The following is a 25,250-nucleotide window of genomic DNA, read 5'->3' on the forward strand; positions in this document are numbered from 1 at the left end:
GAAGAGGTCTTCCTTCCTTGAGATCTCTCTAAATCTGGGCTCAGCCAACACTGCTCCCTTCCCCCTTGCACTTCCTTTCTGGGCTTTATCAGCCCTTAGCTGATGAGTTAATTAATTAATTAGCTGATGCCTACCAGCCTGATTAGATAAAACCTTCTACTCCTCAACCAGACCTCCCTGGGGGAACCAATTAGTGCCAGAGTGATCAGAGTGCTGGCTTATCTGCTAGTAAAGCCGGGGAAGAGCTAGCTTCAAGTGTTACAAGGTGGTGCTTGAATTGACACCTTGGATGACAAGCATTTGCACTGGGACAAGTTGGAATGGTTTTACAAATATTGTCATCTCTGAATTTCTATGTTCAGATATTTAAACACCACAATCCCAATTGTTATAATGGTCTCTCTGCTGCACCTTTCCGTTTCTAAGGAGGCGGCCTGTCTCCTGGGAAAGTTGTCATTTTTTGAGGCAGAGTTGCTGAAGCATGTTACAGACTTACCATGGAGATTAGGTTCAATGAAGTCTGCCCCATAAATAAAGTGCTCAACAACCACAACTCAGGCCACATTTTCAATAGCCTAGCTCCCATTTAAGCACCTAAATAAAAGGTCCGATTTTCAAAAGAGCTCAGCACGAAGGGTGCCAATCTCTTCTGAAAATCTGTCCAATAACATGCATTTCATACTGAAGTTTTGCACTGCAGGCTAAGGGAGGACAGAAAAGCCATGTGCTGAACAAAGTGATATTAGCCACATCTGCTGCAATTCTTACCAGTTTGGTTCTACTTGTGTAATGAGCATAGTTCTGAGCATAGTGAGAATATAGCACATAAAACCAAGTCTTTTAAAGTGAATAACTAGCGTCCAGAAGTCCAAGCCACAGGAGCATGAACCTCGTGTCCGTCTCAAAGCCAGCCAGAATACAGGAAAAGAGACGCTAACAGAGCAGAGAATCTTAACCACAGAATCCAAAATTGTTTGACAGTAGCATTCAACAGCTGAAAATGGACCAGTGGGCTCAAAATTCAGCTCTGAATTACATCCTGGGTAACCTCATTAAAGAGGGAAAAGATATTGAAATATTTTTTTAATACATAGAGACCACAGCAGGAAGCAGAGTAAAGTGGTTAGGTTGCCAGCACACAACCCACTCTGCTGAGCAAGAATATTAGCCATCAGCCTCTTAGGAATTACATCCAACTTCCCACTAACAGAAGGAGCTATGGGCAAAAATCATATTTTTACTGTTATTTCTCTTTTCTGATGCATCTTTAATTAATATTGTTGGGATAAATTCAGCCTTGAATTATACTCTGTGCAGCTCCAGATTGAGTGGCACTCTGGTCTTTGGAAAAGGGAGAGATACCAGCAAAAATATGAATCTTTGCCCCTGCTGGCTCACAATGCTTGGACTGAGGATGCATCTCTGTAGAGCAAGTGGCTGGCTGACATTCTTGACGACTGGCCACAAAGGAACAGACTTTCTGCCTTCCAAGAGGCATGCTGGGAAACTGGCACTAATCCCCTCCCCCCTCCTGCTTTCCACAGGGAGTCCTGTTCCTTTTAAAAAGTTCTCTCAAAGTCTCCTACCTTCTGTCCAAAATCAGGGCTTGAAATGGAAGGGGAAAATTAGCCATTCCAGTTATATGATTTTCAAGAATACTGTCACATGAAAGAAGTTACACGCCCTGTAATTTGATTTCAAAGGTGGGCTGGGGCAATTTTGTACTTTGGTTTCAAGCATTGTTGTGCATGCATCCCTTTACGACACCCCCTGCACAAGGGCATTTCCTCCTGAATGCTGTTACTGACCAGGGGATTATTGCGGGAGGAACCCAGGAAGTGAGCTAGAATGAGGGGAGAGAAATCCAATATAATCATGGCTCTGGGATCCGCAAAAAGGAATTTTCAAGCTCGTTTATTTCCTAGCCTGACCTTGCCAGATTGGAAACCGGACAAGCATGTCACTTCACATCTTAGTCCGAGAGAACTATAAAATAAGTAAATAAATGTCATAACATTAATATGGACAATGCCAAGCTAAATATTCCATAAACTGGGTGTCAACTCCCAAGTGCCATTTAAACACACACACACACACACTCACTCACTCACACTCTTTGTGAGGAGAATAATGGAATACATCTACATCCTGCAAAATAGAACAGGATAGCAGTAACAACGTTCTGATGAAAATCAACACAGGCGGGAGCTGATCCAATTCCATTCCACTGCTTCCAGTGGCTATGGATTTGAATCAGCATGCAGGCATCCCGCACTTATCCAAGCTGTAAACCCTTCTCAAAGATCTCTTTCGGAGTGAGTTTTATTGACAGAGTCGCTCGTATGGACATAAGCATGCATGCAGTACAGAAGTACAAAGACACACGTTAATGAATTGATTACACAGGCTGTACTCTTCAAACAGAATAGCTGGAGCACGACTGAAACACAGCACTCTGGGTGAGCCAGCAATTGGTTCATTATCCCGTCTGTCTTGCTCCAAGCTCAAACAATGAAAACATTTTGAAAGTGCTACAGAAAACAAGCCCTTGTTGAGATGGCTCAAGCATTTGTTGAAGAGCTCTAACTGAGAGAGGGTTTGGTTATTTTAGGGGCAAGAAAACAAAATGCAGATTAGCAAGGCTCTACATAATGGTGTGTGTGTGTGTGGGGGGGCATTTTAGTGCTTCTTGATGCAGGATTGGTGCACTTGGCAAAAGTACAGTGGGCAGATACCAGACAGTCATCGAGGGGAGAGAGAACAAAGGCTAAAAACAAAGTGGTAGTGTGGTCCAGTGGGCAGGCTGCTGGGTGGCAGTCATTCTAAGCTTGGCTCAACCGCTGTGTGTCCTTGGGCAAACTGCTTCACCGTTCTGTGGACGTTTCACATATCACCCTCTTCTCCATTGAGATGGGGACTGTCACTCACTATGTGAGTTCACACAGTGCCCGGATCTCAGCTGCACTATTCTAAACAATGAACAATAGAGATATACTACAGAACCTCTCCTATTGCCAAACCAGAAAAAAAAAACCACCATGAAATTATTCACCAGGTGCTTCACGGGCCTTCCTTTTCCTTGCTCTGAGGGCTGAGCCTCCGCACTACTGGAGGCAGAATAATAGAGTTCACAGTAGCATTTATGTAGCACTTTACATCTGCAAAGCACTGTGCAAACATTAACTAACCAGTCCTCACTTACCACAGCACGCTTGTTTGGGAGTAAACCTATCCCCATTTTACAGACGGGGAGACAGACACAACATTTAAGTGACTTGACTAAGGCCCCAGAATGATTTTTTGATAGTGCCGGTGTAGCAGTTGTGTGTTCATCCCTTCTGCTCCTTTGCTTTGTCCAACAGGTCACATCACCCTCTCATAGTGACTTGACCAACTGATGCTCTGATCTCCGACGGCAAATCCAACCTTCTGATTATTTAACAAGTGTGTTTCATTAGTCAGGAGGAGGAGGAGGAGGAGGAGGAAACCAAACAGAACATTATTGATTAGTTTTTAATACAAAGACCTTTCCCTTCTAAGCGCGTTGCTGAGATCAGTGATTTGAAGGACACATCAGTGCAATTTGCCCCTCATTACTACGTGCGGCTTGTAGTTTACAATGCAGCTTGCAAAACTAGAGGGTTATCAACCTCAGAAAAGAGCTTGATTTCTTGCCTATAAAATGATCTGACCTTCTCCCAGCTACAGTATTTCAGTGAATGCTTGAGCTGCCACAACAGGGATTTAGTTTCTCTAATAGTTTGCAAAGCTAATGGGGTTCTGCAAGGGTGCAGAAGCCCATGCTAGTGGATCTGGATGCGGACCAGGGCCAAGGAGAGCAGGAGGAGGTAATTCTTGCTGCCCATTGGCAGTATCTGGAGTACCACCAGAGGAGGTCATTTGAGAAAAGGGACAGCTGAACCTGGGGGAGTTCAAAGGTTTATGCAATGAGCAATCTGTTTTGAGGGTTCACAAAGCTTGTTAGACTTTGTAAACCTTTTCCTCCTAACCTTTCAGCTCCGCTTGTCAACAAGGGTGAAGCTGCTTCTTTAAAAATGTGAGTTTCTGGCTAAACAGAAGCCTGTGTTGCTAACGGGGGTGGAAGACCCAGCTCGCTCTTCACTTTTGTCCTTCTCACTTCAAAATAGCTAAGCTCCAGATCTGTAGATGTTCTAAGCATTCAGAACTGCAACTGAAGTCAATGGGAGCTGTGCCTTGAACGGATCAAGTGCTGTGTAAAGCTCAGTGCTCTGAAAACCCTGGGCCCTAGGGATCTCACGTTGGACACCCAAAATTAGTGGACACTTCTGACAATTTTGGCCTCAGGTGCTCTGTGCTTCAGTTTCCCAGGTATAAAATGGGAATAATACCCCCTCATCTCACTGGAATGTACGTGAAGATAAATTCACTGATGTTTGTGAAGCACTCGGCTCCTATGGTGAAAGAACCATAGAAACACTCAGGAGGAAATTAATAATTTTGTGTTCAGGGGATGGTTTGGATGATGTGGACTAGATGACCTCCTGAGGTCGCTTCCAACCCTAATCTTCTATGATTTTAAGATGTGCATTTAACAAGACAAGGGGCACACACTGAATGAGGGGGATAAAATGAAATATTGATAATTACCCATTCGCCCTTTCTTAAAGATGTGCTACAGTCAAACAGAAATAACGAGCCTGATTCAGACTTTACTGGGTGAGGTCTGTGTTATGGAGGATGTCAGACTCTATGATCTTAATAGCTATGAAAAAAGCCTTTTTGTAGAGCTTGTAAATTGAGCAGATTTACTTTGGAAACCACTGAAAGACAATAAACCTGGAACCCCATGATGTCCTTTTTACAGTTTCTTTTCAGAGAATAAATGCCCTTTAAAAGATTAAACCATTTCCTGACTACCCAAAATTATTTTCTTTTAAAGGGAATTGAACTACTTTTTAAATAAATACAAAAACTGATTGCGATCCTAGATCATGCACCAAATACATGTACTGTCTAGCCTTAAAATTATGAACAAATACAAGTACACTGAAACGAGATTCAATCTCTCAGCTTTTTTATTTGTTGTTGCAAGAATTAGTGGCAATGCAAATACCAAAGGAATTTCAAAGAGGAATTAATTCAGGGGAATCCTATGACCTGTGTTATACAAAAGGGAGGACTAAATGATCCCAGAGGTCACTTCTGGTGTTATAATCTATGAATCTAAGATCTAGTCAGGAAGGCAGCTCCCCGCTCTCCTTTAGGTATTTGTGATAACATTAACTTTCCCAGGAGAAATACAGAGCCCTGAACTCAAGTCTTGGCAGGTCAAACTCTTTCAGGTTACTTTCAAACTGTGTTTATACATTAAAATGGCTTTGACCACAAATCTCATGGCCTTTAGAACAAAGGCATTTCTTTGATGTAGCTTTCATATAGCTGAAACTAAGACCAGCAAGAAAGAAGACAGAAGGAAGAAGATGAGGAGAGGGGAAGGCAGGAAGGGGGAGAGAAAAAAAGAAGAGAAAAGTAGAAAAGAGAGATAAGAATGAATATATATTAACTACATATCCATGACTATCTCAAGAAACGATAGAGAGGAAAATTAGAACACTTTCCTATTGTGATTTGAATGATCATCTCTTGGGAAACACTCAGATGAAAACCTGGATGAACACACATGCATGTATTCTGTTTGTTCTGTACTCATGAATACTCAGTCTCTCACAGGCATACTTTTCAACCCATGTCATGCTATCTGAAATTATAGTCCTTTTTAAGCAGGAGGTACTTCCTAAGGAAAAAAACTGCAACAGACAGGCTTCCACCCAACTTGAATTCCAGCTTTGTTGCTCATGTTTACTAGACTTTATGCGCTGTCTGGAATTCTATACAGTGCACAGACATCTGGTGGCTGAATAATATAACTGCAAGTAAACATACCATTATACTGTTTATGATGGAAGATCTTAAACAGCTTTTTAAATATATAGTTTTAAAAAGAATTTCACTTTGCATGACTGGCTTGTGAAACACTAACACGTAGGCCTGAGACAGCAGGTCAATAGTAAAGGCCACATCTAATCACGTTCCAAAATGTGATGTGCTTGGCATGAAGGCATGGAATGAGAAAAGGATCTTACTGTATTCCACACAGCAGCAAGGACTCAGCCGCTGCACTTTAACACATGTTGAAATGTCTCTTATATTTACGAACTGAGACACAGTCACAAAACCCCTCCGATTTTTTTTATAGCAATCAAATCTTTCCTAGCGCCTAGTGTTGGTTAATGTCTTATCAGAACCTGCTGCCCACCCCACCAAATATAATCAATTCCTACTCCAACCTAAAATGTACAATAAGGACCTTTGTGATGGGATGCACACACCTCACACTGGGCCAGAAGGGGTTAAAGGACAGTACTGGGCCCAGGGAGCCCCACCCTTCCAGTCCTGTGGAGCATGCGCCAACTGGAGAGAGGGCTAAAAAGGGAGCAACCCAGCTCAGAAGGGGAGAGGAGGACAGACCTACCCTGAAGGCTCCTGACAAGGGTGCCGGAGAAGCCTCCTATGGGAATAGGACTGTATGCTGAGCCTGGTTAGGGCTGATGGTCTGGTTGTCTTTTCTTTTCTTTTCACCTTCTATTGGATGGGAAGATGAGGGAGAAGGGCAGGTGGAAGGAACTGACCCAGGGAGGGTATCTCAGAGGGCACCTTTGGGGGCCAAATGCTGTTGACCCTCCTAGGGCCCTGGGTCAAAGCAGGGTGGAGTGGGCCCTAGCTGTAGGGTCAACAGCATTTGGCCCCCACTACTGCAGGGGGGACCCAAGCCACCTGCCCACCTCTGAGTAAAAGATGGCCTGGACTGCGAGACCTATCCACTAGGGGATGGTGCTAAGTGTGCTAACCACTAGGCTACCTAATCCACTGAGGACTCTATTACAGCCTGCAATGGAAAGATTCCCACTGCCTTCAGTGGGCTTTGGAGCAGGTCCTTAATGAATGACTCAGATACGAGCGAGACTGGGCAAAGAGCAAAGCTATTTTATCATCATCATTTATTATCATTCTGCCCAATATTCTGCTGCCAGTATAATTATATGCTCATCAGAAGGGCTCATTCCTACTTGATTTTCAAACTGAACCATTAAGGAAGTTTGCACTGGTTGAGCCTTTGCAGCTTTACACCTCACAGTACCAACAGAGAAACCACACCCTGGAATTCAAATACTCTTTCAGCCAGGGCAAATGGAGGTTCTTGCTGGTTTTGTCTCCGTTTGCATGGTTTCCAGCTCACAGTTAAAATCCTTCTGTCAAAGAGAAGCTACAAGAAGAGCAACAAGGCACTGGTGATGGGTTGAAAGTTTTTCCTAGGAAAATTCTTAAATGTTTCAGTTGTGGTCATCCCGCCCCCCGCCATGTGCACTAAAGTGGCAAAGGAGGAAAAATGCATAGAAAGTAGCACTGAAGGTGGGGGAAACAAGATTTTCAGTGGACCACATAAGTGAATGAGAACACATGAGAGCTTCTGGGTCCCGAGTGCTGTTCAAAATCTGGCCTTTTCATTCAGCTCTAGGTGGGAGTTGAGCTTCTTTGAAAACGTAGCGTGGGATGTACAACCCATGTTAGTGTGACCCTGAAATAATGGTCTGCATTACTAAAGTTACCTTTAAACTTCTGAGAATGGGTTGCAGAGGCACCCTTTGTCACCAAGCCACCGAATGATCAAGACCACAAGCCAAAGTCTGGGAGTGACAGCAAAAAATACAAATGTATTTGTATTTAATATTTGATCTATTAAAAGGATGCCCAGAAATCACAGAACATCGACTAACAAAAATAAAACCACCGAGATGTCAACTCATTTAAAAAAGGAATCCATCTAGCCCTTAAGTAAAACTCATCCATTCAAGGTGTCATCCTTAGCTAAAAGCATGAGCAAAATCTGTAAGCCATGCAGCATGCCTTGAGGGTTAACATAATCTGGCCATGTCAGACCAATCCGGGAAAGTGAACAATACAGCCAAAGGCCTCACTCCTTATTTCTCGTCACTAGAAAATTACACTGAGTTAGAAGATGGTCTTCAGGAGTTGGGCTAACTAATATGTTGACAATGGCTTTTCAGTCAGTGCAGATAAGGGAAAGTCATGTTCAGGATTGTGCCAGCTGGCCATATGTAAATCCTTTGGGGGCAATAGCTGGCTCATAGCATGCTAACCATGGCCTATTTGAAATGACGGAAAAGCTGTAGTCAAGACTGTGCAACCCCCAGGCAAACCTGAGTTCTGTTCAGTGTGCCCAGGGGCATGTGCTTTTAGGGAGGATGGGAGCGAACCTGGGGAACATCTTCATTTCTTTTTTTAATTATAGGTAAGGATGGAGGTGGTACCACTTGGCAAACAAACTGATATGCAGGTGTAGATGCTGGAGGTGTTTACGCTTCGTTCCTGAAAACGATACTGAATCTATTGATATAATAGCACAGTGTCCAGCTTGTATAGTTTGACAATAGGGTGGGGTGACAAAGACCCTGTAATGTTACCTGGAGGTATCATTCCCAGGGAAAATACCTGCCATTTGGTGCAATTTGATCCATTCCAAAGGCAATAACTTTGCTCTTTAGAAGTGTTTTTATGGCCCCCGGGGATATATCATCTCAGGCCAGGATCATTTAGCAGAAGCAAGAGAAGGAGTGATTCCATCAGAGGCACAGAAATGACCCCAACTCTACCTTCAGTTTGGTGGCAAAATTTTAACAAAGGGGTCCCAAGAACTCATTGCTGCTGTGCATACTTCCTCTCCCAGTACTGGCCCAATCTTAAGATAAATTTGAGATGAATTGGAATTAATTTGCAAACTGGATACAATTAATTTAGGCTTGAAGAGAGACAGGGAGTGGATGGGTCATTACACAAAGTCAAACTATTTTCCCATATTTATTCCCCCCCTCTACTGTTCCTCAGACGTTCTTGTCAACTGTTGGAAATGGCCCAGCTTGATTATCACTACAAAAGGTTTTCCCCGCCCCCCCCCCCCCACACTCCTGCTGGTAATAGCTCACCTTACCTATCACTCTCCTTACAGTGTGTATGGTCACACCCATTGTTTCATGTTCTCTATGTATATAAATCTCCCCACTGTATTTTCCACTGAATGCATCCAATGAAGTAGCTCACGAAAGCTTACCCTCAAATAAATTTGTTAGTCTCTAAGGTGCCACAAGTACTCCTTTTCTTTTTGCAAATACAGACTAACACGGCTGCTACTCTGAAACCTGTCAATGGCTATACAAGTAATAAAGGGCTGGATCCAAAACCTAATGAGTCTTTGGATCAGGCCCCATAGACAACACACAGTACAATGGATTCCCTACGCTGATACAGGTTCCTTGGTGCTACTGTAATAATAAATACTAACAACAACTATGTGTATATATTCAAAAACATTTCCCTTTTGAGTATTGTGCAGCAGATAATTTAATTAAGGTAGGTGGTAACTGGATACATGCACCTTGCAGCGTACGGCACTCGGTTAATCTGATGATAACTTTTGTAGTACTGTCCACTCCCAAGTAATCTACGCTTTACAATCGCTCTCGCTGCTGTCATAAAGAGACGACAGCTGCGTGGCTTTCTGCAGAAGGCATAAAAGTTGCTAAATTGTTCCTTCTCTAACAATAAATTACATGGCAACCTTGCTTTTAATCTCTCTCCCTGAGTTTAACCTCTTGCCTTTGAATGCATAGCCATTCCTTATATAGACCTCAGTGCTTTATTTTACATAAAGCACTATACACCACTGTGTAGAAAATGAACACATCTGAAGCACTGATAGCTGAGTAATATAGTGTCCCTGATGGGTCTGGAAGCATCTGTATACAAACACCATATACATGGAACTTGGGGACTTTTTAATTTCACACCACCGGCTCCATACTCACCTCCTCTAGCTTAAACCCTCTGCCAATTGGCAGCTGCTCTATTATTAAACCTTCTAGGTAGGCTCAACTCCACCCACCTAACTGTTCTCTGAGGATCCTGATAAACGAACTTGGCACACAAAGCGCTCAAAATAAAATCATCTGTGTAAACACATCAGAATGCTGGTTATATGCAACACCCTCAGCTTCACAGAGCCCTAAAGGGCAGCAGCTAATAGACTAGACCTGGCTCCCTCCAAAACCAGCCTCCCCGGCCAGATCGATTGTTTGCTTTTTTGCACTGCAGAGAGTTTGTTTTTATTGGAGGGAGGGAGAACTCCTCACTTGCCTCCAGCACTGAACCCCACTGTAAGTCAGCTAAGTAACAAAAAGCATCTGTGCAAGAAGAACTGTATATTGCCACTGTGGTATTGCCAAAAGGTCATGCTCATTTCACTGCCACAAAACCATGTAGGCTGTGGTTAACCCTTGGAAGACAAATTATTTTAATAACATGGTTTTGCCAAATGCCTTTTCTACACCAGGAAAACTATGATCTGCATCAGTGATAGATCGGGGTCGCAATATTCCTAGATCTCAATTCTGAAAAACAACCCTGTTTGGAACAACACTTAAACATGTGCTTAACTTCCATTGTAGTCAACAGGACTTAAGCTAAGCATGTGCTTAACTGCTATCCTAAACAAGGATGTAGGAGATCTGGGTTTAATTCCTAGCTCTGCCATGGGTTTGCTGGGTGACCTTGGGCATGTCACTTCCCTCCCTGTGCCTCAGTTTCCTCCTCTGTAAAATGGTGAAAATGGTGCAGGCCTCCTTTGTAAAGTGCTTTAAGATCTATGGATGAAAAGCACTATACTTACAGGCTTAAGAGGTAAGTATTATTATTATAATTATTTTATTGAGCATGTGGTTAAGTGCTTTTCTGAATTAGAGCTCTAGTCCAGATGCACCAAAGTGAAAACGTCTCTGTCTTGATGGTGTCTGCACTTTGCCTGGACTTGGTCAATAAATCTTGCTAATTTGCTCTGATTGCAAATCAGGCTGTGCTCACAAAATCAGCACAAGGTTTGATATGATGGATGGTCTCTGCCACAGACAGAACTAACCCTGGAAGAGGAAGGGCACTGCAGGTCAGGATTGACAGGGTGCTGTTGCCCCACAGGTTGCCCCAGCCTTGAAATTAATAGGCAGCAGGTTTAAAACAAACAAAAGGAAGTATTTCTTCACACAACACACAGTCAACTGGTGGAACTCCTTGCCAGAGGATGTTGTGAAGGCAAATACCATAACAGGGTTCAAAAAACAACTAGATAAATTCATGGAGGATAGGTCCATCAATGGCTATTAGCCAGGATGGGCAGAAATGGTGTCTCTAGCCTCGGTTTGCCAGAAGCTGGGAGTGAGTGACCGGAGATGGATCCCTTGATGATTATCTGTTCTGTTCATTCCCTCTGGGGCACCTGGCACTGGCCACTGTTAGAAGACAGGATACTGGGCTAGATGGACATTTGGCCTGACCCAGTAGGGCCATTCTTATGTTCTTGTCTCACTATAAACATTCCTCTGCGTCCATCATGTTTAGCCATTACAACCCTGAAGTAAAGCACAGTAGCTCCAGCCAGCGAAGGCAGAATTACACCTAGTACTAGAGATTCTCACCATTTTCCAAAAATTCAAATCTTCATCACTCTCTTTTCACAGAACATTTAGAAAAAAATTCACCAAAATCTTTCACCAGTTTTCACCCACCTTTACCTAAAGTTATTTAAAATGGAGACTGTATTAAATTGAGGGCAAGTTTTGCAGATCCTGGATTGATTTCTATTAAATCCTTTCATGCAAACAATACTAGGGCTGTGATCTTAGGCTAGCGTAGGCCTAAACTGTGTGCTAGTGATGGGTGAAATTTAGATGGTATTGTATGGCTAAATCCTGGAGATTTGGCTCTATCTGGAAACTGTGTTGGAAAATTCCTGTGAGCTGGTTTGTTTCTACTGCTTCCTAGCTTATATGAAAAATGCGACAGTAGTATTTTCGCGTCGTATGTCCATTTTTGCTGCTGCGTGTGTAAACGTTTTTAAAAGCATAATACAAATTCAAAACCAGCAAAGTTAACCTTACTTTTTCAAACCCCACAACAGTTTTGGGTTGTTGTAGGATTAAGATTTGGGCAAAGGTTGCAGGGTTTGTTATTCAATCCAAACATCCTTGGTGCTTCACAGAATCCAGAAACCAGGATGATATACTGTCTTGGTCCTATGGCTGTTTTCTGGGGAAATCTTGCCTGTGAAGCCAGCCAACGGATGCTATGTTTTACATTTCATGGAGATGCGCTCTGAAGGAAGACTCATCATACTTTATGCAAGTGCAGACATAACACTTCCTCTCCTACATTTAATTCCCACCGAGGCACACTGGCTTGGGCTTAGGCAGAGCATTATTCATTGAGATATGGTTTGTGATGGCAGTATGGTATACACACACCAAACCCATTCTTGGAATATCTGTAACAGGATATGGGCTCCATGACATGCTTTTAACACCATCATGCATTCCTCATGAGAGAGTACCTCAGAAGGCTGTTATAGTCCCAATGGCAATCCAGCTTCACTTCTTTGGACATCAAAAAAATCACACACATCTCACAAAAGGGCCACTCCCGAGACATAAAAAAATACAAATACAGAACATCTTCTGTTCCTAAGGTTGTCCTGGACAAAACAAATTTATGGCTTGAAACCCGGGGTTCTAGAAGGCTAGTTAGGATTAATCGGAGCAGTGAATGCATGTTGAAAACATGACAATGAGAGAAAAGAAGGCCAGAGAAAAATGGGTTAAAATGTGTAGCTGTGAGAGTCAGACTAAACTTCATTGCTACTTTGAGGGAGGGGGTGTGTACTCATAGAATCATAGCAGATTAGGGTTGGAAGAGATCTCAGGAGGTCATCTAGTCCAAGCCCCTGTTCAAAGCAGGACCAACACCAACTAAATCATCCCAGCCAGGGCTTTGTCAAGCTGGGCCTTAAAAACCTCTAAGGATGGAGATTCCACCACCTCCCTACTTTGCAGCCCTGATCCAGGAAAGCACTTAAGCATGTGCTCAACTTTAGGCAGGGGTTTAAAACCCTTGGAAGACACTGGGACTTAAGCACATGCTTAAAATAAAGCATATGCCTAAGTGCTGTCCTGAGTAGAACTTGCTTTCCTGAATCACAGCCTGAGGAACCAGCTTATGATTGATCATGACTAGGCCACATTAATGATTAAGCGAAACTGCCAATTTAGGTCATATGACTTCAACCCCTGGGACTCAAATTTTTATGTATAGCAACGTATTCTAAAATGCCTTGCAAACTTGATAAGAAAAGTGAAAAGAGAATGAACTCAGGCACAAAATCTACTCACCCAGTTTTCAGCAGGATGTAATAGGGGATGATGATAAAAAAAAGTATTTTGCTAGCCCATTAGAAAAGTTACTTGACTTGAATGAACAGAAATTTGGAAAGCTGAAAAATGACACTCTGCAGAAATTCTGAATTGTGTGTAGGTATGAAAAGGTTATTCCTAAAAAATCAGATTCAGAATATGAATTCCAGACTAGAAAAAAAATCACTGATTCCACTGGTATTTCACATTTACTAGAGGGAATCTCTCAAACCAACAGAATCTTCAAAACAGAATTAACTTTTTTTTTTTATAGTGCAGCCACCACATATCTTTCTACATTTTACATCTCTATACACAATCAATCTGACCTATATTTCTGGAAAACCCCAACAATTTTATGAATGTTATTTTAAAGAGCAATGTATTCTTAACTTTAATTCCACTTTAAGGCTCAGGGTGACTAAAAGCTCCTCTACAGGCTAGGCTGGCAAAGCATATACATTCTCATGTGCAGTTCACTCAGTCTACCAGTTCATATAATCCCTTGAACACAAGGGAAGATGTGAGCTCCACCATCACAGTTTGTAGGGTTTGTAATTATCATGAGCATTACTGATGAAACAGTCTCACTGAAGTTACAAGCCCATAGATTTATAGATTTTAAGGGCAGCAGGATCCATTAGGTAACATAGCCTGATCTCCTGTACAACACAGGGCCAGGAATGTCATCCAGTTACCCCTGCACTGAGCCCAATAACTTGCATATGACTAAAGCATATCTTCAAGGTATCCAGTCTTGATTTGAGGATGTCCAAGATTGATACAGATTGCTCTGTATGACTGTCCTGTCCTCAGTGTTATTAACCATTCCACCAATCTTTGTGTATCCACACATTTTATCAACAGTCGTCGTATATTCACGTCCAGATTATTGATAAAAATATTGAACAGTGTCAGACCTAGTTCTGATCCCAGCACAAACACACTAGAAACATCTCATTCGATGGTATGCCCAGTTTTTGAGATTGGTCAAATAGCCAGTTCCTAATCTATTTAACGTGTGCTTTACGGATATTGTTTAGTACTAAATCTTTAATCAGAATGTTGTGCAGGACCAAGTCAACTGCCTTACAAAAATCTAAGTGTAAAAATGTATCAATACAGTGAACTTTATCAAACGTGTAATTGCATCAAAAAATATCATGTTGTTTGACAAGACCTATTTCCCATAAAACCAGATTGACTGGTACTAATTATATTCCCATCCTATAAACTCTTTGAGGCCAGTCCCTATATGGGGATCTGCCCTCATGGACTCCTGCTGCAATCCATAGGATTCCACACAAGTACAGGAATTGTGCCAGTGGATCCCACCGCTGGATTGAAGTTCACTGCCTTCTCAAGTAGGTGAGCATGACAAGACAAAACAAAACAAAACCCCTCCCCTCCGCACTGTAATAAAACACACACACACATACACACACTCACAAATCAAAGGAAGAGTTAAGGTCAGTAATATAAAGCAAAGCTAACACCCTCATCGAAAAATCCTATTGAATAAGGACGAAATAAATAGTGGTCTATAGAAATGCAACAATGTTCTGAATGAAATTACTCTAAAAATTGATCAAATTGAAGAGAAAATGGTAACCTCTCTCTAGTTCTTCTTTCTTTTTTTAAAGTATCCAGTAGAGATCTACAGCAGAAATTTCATCTTCTATTAAATTATAGAAGACGATTAAAAAAGCGAATAGAAAATTTATCATTGCTAAAGACTCAATCTTAACAGCACTTGCAAACAGGAATAATTCCATTTAGTCCAATGGAACTAATGGTATGCCAAATACCACTCACATGTACATATGTGTTTACAGAGTGGGAGCCTTAGATGGAGAGCTCACTGAGAGACTGCATTATAGTTTTACAGCTATTATATATTTTACCTATCCTCAACTAGGAAGTGGTTGATGCATATACTGGTGGTCTGTGACCCAATCAGGAAATGCAATTGAGTAAGATGGCCAATATAAGGTGGTCTTTAGCCTAAAGCAGAGGGTGGATGGGGATAGAATTAAGTTTGAAAGTTTCATTGTGAATTTCCTGAGTTTCTAGCATTTAGGGTTTTTCAAACTCTCACAAGATCTTTATTCATAATTCTTATACAAATTAAAACATTCTTAATAGTGACATTTGGATTTTGAGACTGGCCACAAAGTGGTAGGTAGTTTTCAAGTATGCACAATATATCTTTCTATGTATACATATACACTGTATGTGTGTGTATATATATATATATATATATATATATATATAGCATCACTCCAGAGCAGTGGACGTGAACCGCGGACACTGGGAACTGTGGGTGGCCGTGCAAATGTAAACAAACTGTCTGGCAGCCCGCCAGCGGATTACCCTGATGGGCAGCGTTCGGCCCATGGGCCGCAAATTGCCCACCACTGCTCCAGAGACTATAGTATCTTGTCCTCCCACATACTAATTCATCCACCTTCCAACTAAGAGCCAGTGAGTCTAATCTGGACACATGGCAAACTCCAGTATACCTACTCTAGAGTCCATTACTTTCACCCTTCAATATGTCTGCTCCAGACACATTATAGAGATTCCCCTTTTCCCTGTCCAATGTACATGTACCAGCCAGAGTCCCCAGAGAATCTCATACACTTGAGCAGGGGAGCTACTTCTGCTCCTCTCTTCACAGAAGGCAGAGAGGAGCTGATTGATGGGACACCACTGTGTGTCAGCCTTCTCTCACTTCAGGCAATTTAAAATTTCCAGCTCCCACCACCACCCGCCAACAACTTCGTCAAACCAGACAAGCAGCCCCATGTATATATGCACCCAGTGCATCTCCTCTTCCTTCTCCCATCCACTCTGGGTCCTGCATGCTGCACAGAAACCAGGCATCAGTGATCACCCAATGACCAATTTGAGGTTCCTTCTCAGCACAGTGTTCAAATCACGCCTTTAATTTATCCTGATTCACTCACAAGACCTCAATATACCTGATATAGGCTGGAAGCATGGTTGCTGGTTCTATCATTAAGCAACTACATTTCACACGACTCACAGGGCATACTTGAATTTCATGTGACAACAGAGGAGCATCTCCAATCGATAGCAGGGACAAGAGGCGAAAAAGACAAGGTTGGTGTGGGGATTTACAAAACCACCACCACTCTGGGTCAGACCAATGGTCCATCTAGCCCAGTATCCTGTTTTCCAACAATGGCCTGTGACAGGTGCTTTAGAGGGATTGAACAGAACAAAGCAATTATTGAGTGATCCATCCCAAGTCGTCCACTCCCAGCATCTGGCAGTCAGAGCCTTAGCCATCTTGGCTAACAGTCACTGATTAACCTATCCTCTATCTTTTTTGAACCCAGTGATGCTTTTAGCCTTCACAACATCCCCTGGCAATGAGTTCAACAGGTTGACTGTATGTTGTGAGAGAAGTACTTCTTTTTGTTTGTTTTAAACCTGCTGCCTATTAATTTCATTGGGCGACCCTGGTTCTTGTGTTATGTGAAGACATAAATGACACTTCCTTATTCAGTTTCTCCACACCATTCATGATTTTATATAGACTTCTATCATATCCTCCCTTAGTCGTCTCTTTTCTAAGCTGAACGGTCTGTCTTTTTAATCTCTCCTCATAAGGAAGCTGTTCCATAACCTAATCACTTTTGTTGCCATTCTCTGTACCTTTTCCAATTCTAATACATCTTTTTTGAGATTGGGCCACCAGAACTGCACCCAGTATTCATGGTGTGAGCGCACCATGGATTTATATAGTGGTATTATGATATTTACTGTCTTCTTATCTCTCACTTTCCTAATGGTTCATAACATTCTTTTTTTTTTTGACTGCCACTGGACATTGAGCGGATGTTTTCAGAGAACTATTCATAATGACACCAAGATCTCTTTCTTGAATGGTAACAGCCAATTTAGACCCCATCATCTTGTATGTATTATTGGGATTATGTTTACCAATGTGCATTACTTTGCACTTATCAACACTGGTTTTCATTTGCCATTTTGTTGCCCACTCTTCCAGTTTTGCAAGATCCCTTTGTAACTCTTTGCAGTTAGCTTTGGACGTAGCTACCTTGAGTGATTTTGTATTGTCTGCAAACTTTGCCATCTCGCTGTCTATCCCTTTTTTCCAGATCATCTATTAATATGTTGAACAGCACTGATCCCAGTACACATCTTTGGGGGACCCCATTATTTACCTCTCCATTCTGAAAACTGACCATTTATTCCTACTCTTTGTTTCCTGTCTTTTAACCAATTACTGATTTATGAGAGGACCTATCCTCTTATCCCATGACTGCTTACTTTGCTTAAGAGCCTTTGATGTGGGACCTCGTCAAAGGAAAGGTCTACACTGAAAACACTGCTGCAGTGCAACTGTGCCGTAGTGCTTCAGTGATGATTCTGCTATGCCGATGGGAGAACTTCTTCTGTCAGCGTAGTTAATTTCCTCAACGAGAGGTGGTAGCTACGTAGATGGGAGAAGCCCTCCCATTGACATAGTGCTGTCTACACATGGGGTTAGGTCATTTTAACTGTGTCGCTCAGCAGTGTGGATTTTTCACAGCCCTGAGCAATGTAGTTATACCAGCATAAGTTTATTGTGTAGACCTGGCCAAAGGCTTTCTGAAAGTCCAAATACACTATATCAACTAGATGTCCCTTATCCATATTTGCTGAGAACCTCAAAGAATTCTAACAGATTGGTGAGGCATGATTTCCCTCTACAAAAACCATGACTCTTTGCCAACAAACCATGCTCATCTATGTGTCTGATAACTCTGTTGTTTACTACAGTTTCAATCAATTTGCCTTGTACTGAAGTTAGGCTTACCATCCTGTAATTGCAAGGACTGCCTCTGGAGCCTTTAAAAAAAACCAACCAGTGCTGCATTAGCTATCCTCCAGTCATATGATACAGAGGCTGATTTAACCAATATATTACTTACCACACCTAGCAGTTCTGCAGTTTTGTATTTGAGTTCCTTCAGAATGCTTGGGTGAATACCATCTGCCTTGGTGCTTTATTGCTGTTTAATTTATCGATTTGTTCCAAAGCCTTCTCTATCGACACCTCAACTGGGGACAGTTCCTCAGCTTTATCACCTAAAAAGAATGGCTGAGTGTGGGAATCTCCCTTGTAGCCTCTGCAGTGAAGACTGATAGCAAAGAATTAATTTACCTTCTCTCCAATGGCTTTATCTTCTTTGAGTGCTCCTTTAGTACCTTGATTGTCCAGTGGTCCCACTGATTGTTTTGCAGGCTTCCTGCTTCTGATGTACTTAAAAAGTGTGTTGCTGTTAATGTGTGTGTCTTTTGCTAATTGCTCTTCAATTTTTTTTTGGCCTGCCTAATTATACTTTTACCTTTGACTTGCCAGAGTTTATTTTCCTTTCTATCTTCTTCCATAGGATTTGACTTCCGATTTTTAAAAGATCCATTTTTTGCCTTTAACCACCTCTTTTATTCTGTTTAGCCATGGTAGCATTTTTTGGTCCTCTTACTATATTTTTTTTTATTTGGGGTATGCATTTATCTTGAGCCTCTCTCATTGTGATCTGAATTGCAATAATTTTTGCCTGGCAGTTTATACATGGAATATATATATAAGCAAATGCATATACATTTATATCATTACACGATGATGACAACCATGTCATAGATTGTGGAACCATGTAATAAATTTCAGAGCTACACGATTAATTTATCCACCATGTGATAAATTACTAGCCTCACCTGTTCTCTACCCACTAAATCCACCTCCTCTGGGATGACTAACATTCCAAACTTCTGAGCAGCATAAGGCAGCCATCATTATTTAAAATGCCACAAAAATGTTTCCTTCTTTCATCCAAATTTTACCAGGCCCTCTTCACAAAAAATGCACTAATCCAAGACCAAGGATTAGCGTTATTCAATAAAGTCTGAAATCTGCTGAACTATATAAATCTCCTGTTCTAGCTCATATAAGCAGAAATCCATCCTTCCAACCTCTTGCTTTATAAAGTACCTCCATACCATACATACTGCATACATTTCCGCTTCATTTGTGTTAGAAGACAGCTTGTGTTAAGCAATCGATTTTTGTCAGTCCCTTGAATAGTTGCTTAGATAGGACTCAATGTACATATGTACGTTGTGACAAAGCTCTGTCCTTGTCTCCGTAGGTCCCGTGTTTCCTGGTGGATTTCGCTAGTCTCAGAGGCTCACTGTGACCCTCCACATAACCCTTCTCTCTCTAGAAACAAGGGTCACCGTCTACTGAGCCATTTTCATCATAAGCCAGCAAGGGAGGTGAGGAGAAGTTATCCTTCCTTGCACAGTCTCTGTTGTCTCCCAGTCTCAGTGATTAATCAGGGGGCAAAGTGGGGGGGGAGTACGGGCCCACCCTGTACTCCGGGCTCCAGCCCAGGGATCCTAATAGTATCAGCTATGGTAGCTGACCTTTTAGAAACATGACATCTACAATTCCCTGGGCTACTTCCCCCACAGCAGCCCTCACTTCCTCGCACTCCACTTTACCCTTACCTCAGGGCCTCCTTCCTTGTGCCTGGTATGGTGTGTACTACTCAGCCTCTCCAACAGCGCAACTTCCTCCCACACCCACCTGACTAACTGGGAAGCTTTTAACTAGTTTCAGCCAGCCCCTGATTGGCTTCAGGTGTCCCAATCAACCTAGCCTTCTCCCTGCCTTCTGGAAAGTTTTTAATTGGCCCCAGGTGTCTTAACTGACCTGGAGCAGCTGCCATTTCACTTATCTGGGTACCAGGGATTTGTTTAGCCTGGAGCTAATATACCCATCTCCCACTACTTTTCTATAGCCACCTGGCCTTGCCCCATCACAACGTATAAAAATACATGATGGTATAGCGTGGTATAAAGGTTTTATCACGGTCTGTTTGGGAAGACCATGTTACTCACAAGTTGCAAAAATCACACAGAAGTTCTATCAAAGGAGTGCTAAGAAAAGTTTCACATCACTCCAGATCATCCTGTGTTCTCACTATGCCACAAACAGTATTTTACAGAGAAAAACGGTTTCAGAAATGTAGAGAATTAAAAAAAGTTATCTTACCATTATGTGGCCCCTATCCCCATAGTATCTGAGCACCTTACAACCTTTAATGTAGTTCTCCTCACAACAACCTGTGAGGAAGGGCAGTGTTATAATCCCCATATCCCAGGTGGGAAACAGAGCAAAGTGACTTGCCCAAGGTCACACCTGTGGCAGAGTAGGGAATTGTACCTGGTCTACCAAGTCCTAGACTAGTGCCTTAACAAATAGACACTCTTTCCTCCCAAAATTGTACTCCTACCCTGCTCACAATGTAGGGTCAGAGCCATAGAAATTTGTTTCTAACTGTGAGAGCTCACAGGTTTAAAACTGCAATTAATTTGATTGATAGGAAACGATCAGGTTTCTGGCAAGAATATTCACAATTCCAAATTTGAAATTTGTGTTCCTTCAATATTCTGCAATAATCACTTAAAAGTCACTATTTCTGTGAAATAGAAACCTGGATTTATGCAGGAAATAGCCCAGCTTGATTGTCATGCACATTGTGTAAAGAGTTGTCACTTTGGATGGGCTGTCACCAGCAGGAGAGTGAATTTGTGTGGGGGGGTGGAGGGTGAGAAAACCTGGATTTGTGCTGGAAATCACTTTAGATAAGCTATTACCAGCAGGACAGTGGGGTGGGAATAGGTATTGTTTCATATTCTCTGTGTATATATAAAGCCTGCTGCAGTTTCCACGATATGCATCTGAGGAAGTGAGCTGTAGCTCACGAAAGCTTATGCTCTAATAAATTGGTTAGTCTCTAAGGTGCCACAAGTCCTCCTTTTCTATTTCTGTGAATGTTCCACACAGTAAATTTGTTTACGGGATTGTCCATCTAAGCAATCACAAAAGGGGTGTGATCATAGTCCAAGTGAATTTGTTTAGAAACTGTAATGACCGTGCAAGGAATTTTTCTCCCAGCATTCACTCAGCTCTAGTAATAATGCACAGTAGTAGGTCTTTGCCCACCTGAAACAGACACTGGAACTTGGTTAAAATATTTTCTCCTGACTTTTCCAGTGAGCTGAACTGAAATCCTGCATCCCTCTTTTCTGAGGCACCATTTAAGTTTGGCTGATCCTCCTAATCATATTGGATAGGCCCAGCAAATCAGGAACATAGGAGAAATGCTCTGTGACTTATGCCACGTGACCCATCCTGATGAACCAAGCTCACATTCGAAACACACTCTGATTGACATTCTGATAACATTTACAAATATTCAGCTGGAGCAGTAAAGTTCCCCAAAAGCTAACATGGACAACTTGTTGACATGCAGAACCTTTGAACAAACCACTGAGGGTTTGGGGTGCAGTCCGAACACAAAGCAAGACCAAATTTGAATACTTTTGTGGTTCAAGTTGAACTGTGTTCAATCTACTTTGAGTCACTGATCACATTCTTCTTCACCACCAGTGTCTTCAGCTAAAAGCACGCCATAATGTAGTGTATACAGAACATAGGGGTCCAGATCCATCATTGCCTGCCCTTTGTCCAGTCATTTACCAAATTATCCGGTAAAAATTTTACTCCCACTTTGTAGCGGTGCAAACGAGGATACGACGTGCAGGGCAATGGAAAGAACCTGACTCAAAGGCTTGGGCTAGTGCCATTCTTAGGCACGCCCTTTCTTATGTACAGTACCACACACTACTGGGAACAGGGAACACTGGTTAGCCCTGAATAACTCAATGATGGCATGAAGCAGCGGTAATACAAAGACAAAGAAGGATTTTTAAGATCCTCATATATAATTGCAATACATTTTGGAGCAATGCAGCGTAAATTCTCCAAGTTTGGCGGCACAAAGCCTCCAGGAAGAATATGTGAGTGGGGAAAGCTGAGAATTAACCCTTTCATGGCCTAAAGGAGCACTATTAATACTTTGATGAAAGGAACTGTTAATGCCTCGACCTGTAGAATACTTTGGCCCACTATTTCTTTTTAAATCAGCTACTTCTCTCTGTTAAAACATTCAACACGTTAACCCATAATATCTTCCCCCTCTCCCTTAAATGGAAACATCTGATCTTTTCCAGGAAACATTTTAGAGGAACAAGTATGTAGTTTATAATATTTCTGGTTATTTTAAATATACACAGGCCTATTAGCAGATTAACGGACCTAAGAAAAACAACCTGGTACGGCAGCAGCAGCCATTCCTCTGTCTACAAAGGAAATGTATAACCCAGCTGTGGCTAAGCTATAGTGAAACACAGCATCTGTTGATCATTGGCAACACGCTGGCAGGGGCTCCTAAAATGCAAGCAGGCTCAGTCGGTTTGTGCCTCTTCACTTCAGACCTGAAACGTCCAGCCGCCTGCATACACTGCACCATCCGACCCCACAGATTTGCTGAATTAGCATGTCGACCATCCCAACCCCCCCACCAAAAAACTTACCTAAATGTCATATTGAACACGGTCAAGGTTATGTGGGCTTAGTGGGTGGACAAAGGTCATGGAAATATGGCGCTTTTGATATCATTTATTCGCTTTAATAATAGCGACCTGATGTTTTCCACTGTAAGCACAATTATATTTTTGAAAAATCTGGGGCCAAATCCTCAGCTGCTCTCATTGGCTGTAGCTCCGCTGAAGTCAAATGGCGCTATGTCCATTTGCATCAGCTTAGACTCTAGCTCCCTGTGTGGCTGATTTTAATATCAAGGAGGAAAATAAAAGTTTAGACTAAAATGGGCCACAATTCTGCACTAACTTTGCCCCAGCAGCCCCCATGGGCATAAGTCATTGGAGAATTTCGCTGAAGGCATTTGAAAAAGCTAGTTAAAAATGATTAGCAATCACCTGCCTTCTTGACTTGATTCTGTTGGCTTTTTTAAAAAATAAGAACTATTTTCTTCAGTAAAAGCCTCCCTGCACTTGAGCCCTCTAGTTTAACTTCTTATTCTGCTTAGCTAATGCTCCAACAGCGTGAGAATATTTTTTAAAGCAAACTACTGATGCTCTCTTCCAACCACCTCCCTCCCCATTTATTCCTCCTGTTCTTCCCTTTCATCTGTCTTATAAGCATGCCACCATTCATGGGTTTGGCACACGTCAGGATGAGAGAGCATCCTAACTCTCCTCATTACCAGCAAAATCACATAAAAACAACCTTTAATCAGTTGTTTGATAAGGAGGAAAAGGGAGAACTCTCTGCTGAAAACTTCTCCAAAACCACCCTGTCTAAATGCTGCCCAGCTACTGTGCAGGAATCCTTGGACTTCATCACTCACTGCTCCCTATTCACAGACAAAAGAGCAAGTAAAATGAAACTGACTTACTGCTATGGCTTGCAGCCTTTCCTTGTGCAATTCTGCCTCCGCCATCCTGGAGAAAAGGACACAGAGGAAAAAAAAATAAAACAAAACAAAGCACTGCAGTCACCCAGGGAAGCTGAGTTACACCACAGAGTATTTGCAAAGAAAGCTGTGCTCTTTTACAGGAGTCAACCCCTTTTGGAGGCGCTGCAGACTGGCTTACGAGAGGATCATTTTAGAAACTGGACCAGTGCCTGCCTGCCTGTCTCCCAGCTGGACTGCTAACTGCATTTCATTGCTGCTTCTGTGTGCTGTTGCTGTCACACAAGCCATGTATGTGCTCCAAAAGCAGCTGAGCACAGGGATCGCTCGCATGGCTGTAATTTTTTCCCTTGACGTCTCAGCTCATTTGCTCCTCCTATGGAGTGTTGGGTCATGACAGGAGCTCGACATCAATAGTGTGCATAGTAATCAGAACCTGCATGAATGCAGCAGAGACAGCTGTACCACAGCATGCCCTTAAAACAGGGGCTCCAGGGCGAGGGGGACAGAAGGAATTCACCAATCCGGAGCTATTCAAGAGCGAGCCATGGCAAACCTGAGATCTAAACGGGTTTGGCTAGAGAAAAGGAGATTGTTTTAGCGACTAGAGAGAAACAATACATAGGTAGACATTCAGAGTATAGCACGAGAGTGTGAGACTGCCATTATAATATGGCATGTTTAAAGAGGGGACTCTTCAGGAGCCTAGCTCAGAGGGTAGGGAATACGATGAAGCCCACATACTGTATATACAGATCACACACACAGAACCACTATCTTAAAGAAAGTTAAGGTTGCAAAGTCAAGCACTCAAAAGTGGGGGCAAAGTATGCAATAATGTCATTAACGACTGTATCATAATGCCGATGCTCCAGGAGACTGAATTAAAATTGTGCAGGCAGCCTTAATTCTCGCGATTCCTAATTTTCGCATACTTGGCTTTGCAACCATTCGACATAGGAAATTACACACGTAATATAAAACTAGGTTTAAAAAAAGAAAAGAAAAGAAAAGAAAATCGGACGAAAAAATGGAAATTCCATTGTGCAGCATCCATACTGCTGCTCCCCCATCCCACGATTCATCAGCAGGCCACAGACCTCTGCCACTTGAGCTAATGGAGTAACTGATAGCATCAGTAAGTTGGCATCCTCTATGTGGACCAGCATCAGAGAGCGATGAGACACATATTTTGCCCCTGAGTTTCACATATATTTGTGGACAGCAGAGGAATTCTGAGACGTAAAAAAAAAAATGAAATAAAAATTCAGCTTGTGGCAAACTTCCCGCATGGAAAATTTCAGCCCAAACAATTAAAATCTTGCAAAGTTAAAAGCAGCTGAAAACAGGTTCTTATAATGGGAAATGTCAGGCAGCCTTAAGCATAGGCCACGTTACCAGCTCTGCCTATGGTAGATCTGCTCTTTGAGCAGGGGTGTGATTTCCAGCTCAGATGGACATACACTTGCTACCTCTGATTAAGCTAGTGCACTAAAACTAGAATGTAGCCCTGGCAGCT

The 25,250-nt window shown here is 42.2% G+C and overlaps 1 protein-coding gene across 4 annotated transcripts in view; it reads right to left on the reverse strand.

Moving 5' to 3' along the window:
- Nucleotides 1-24,038, reverse strand: part of PALM2AKAP2 (PALM2 and AKAP2 fusion) — a 396,876-nt gene extending 372,838 nt beyond the window's left edge. For all 4 annotated transcript variants that reach the window (XM_084628550.1, XM_084628549.1, XM_084628548.1 and 1 more), the window contains exon 1: nucleotides 23,714-24,038. In XM_084628550.1, the coding sequence (XP_084484676.1) occupies nucleotides 23,714-23,758 (45 nt within the window). In that variant the 5' untranslated portion in view covers nucleotides 23,759-24,038. The remainder of the gene's footprint in view (nucleotides 1-23,713) is intronic.
- Between the last annotated feature and the right edge of the window lie 1,212 nt (nucleotides 24,039-25,250).

The sequence above is a fragment of the Lepidochelys olivacea genome (genome assembly GCF_965140295.1).
Source record: "Lepidochelys olivacea isolate rLepOli2 genome assembly, chromosome: 5".
NCBI classification, from domain to species: Eukaryota; Metazoa; Chordata; order Testudines; family Cheloniidae; genus Lepidochelys; species Lepidochelys olivacea.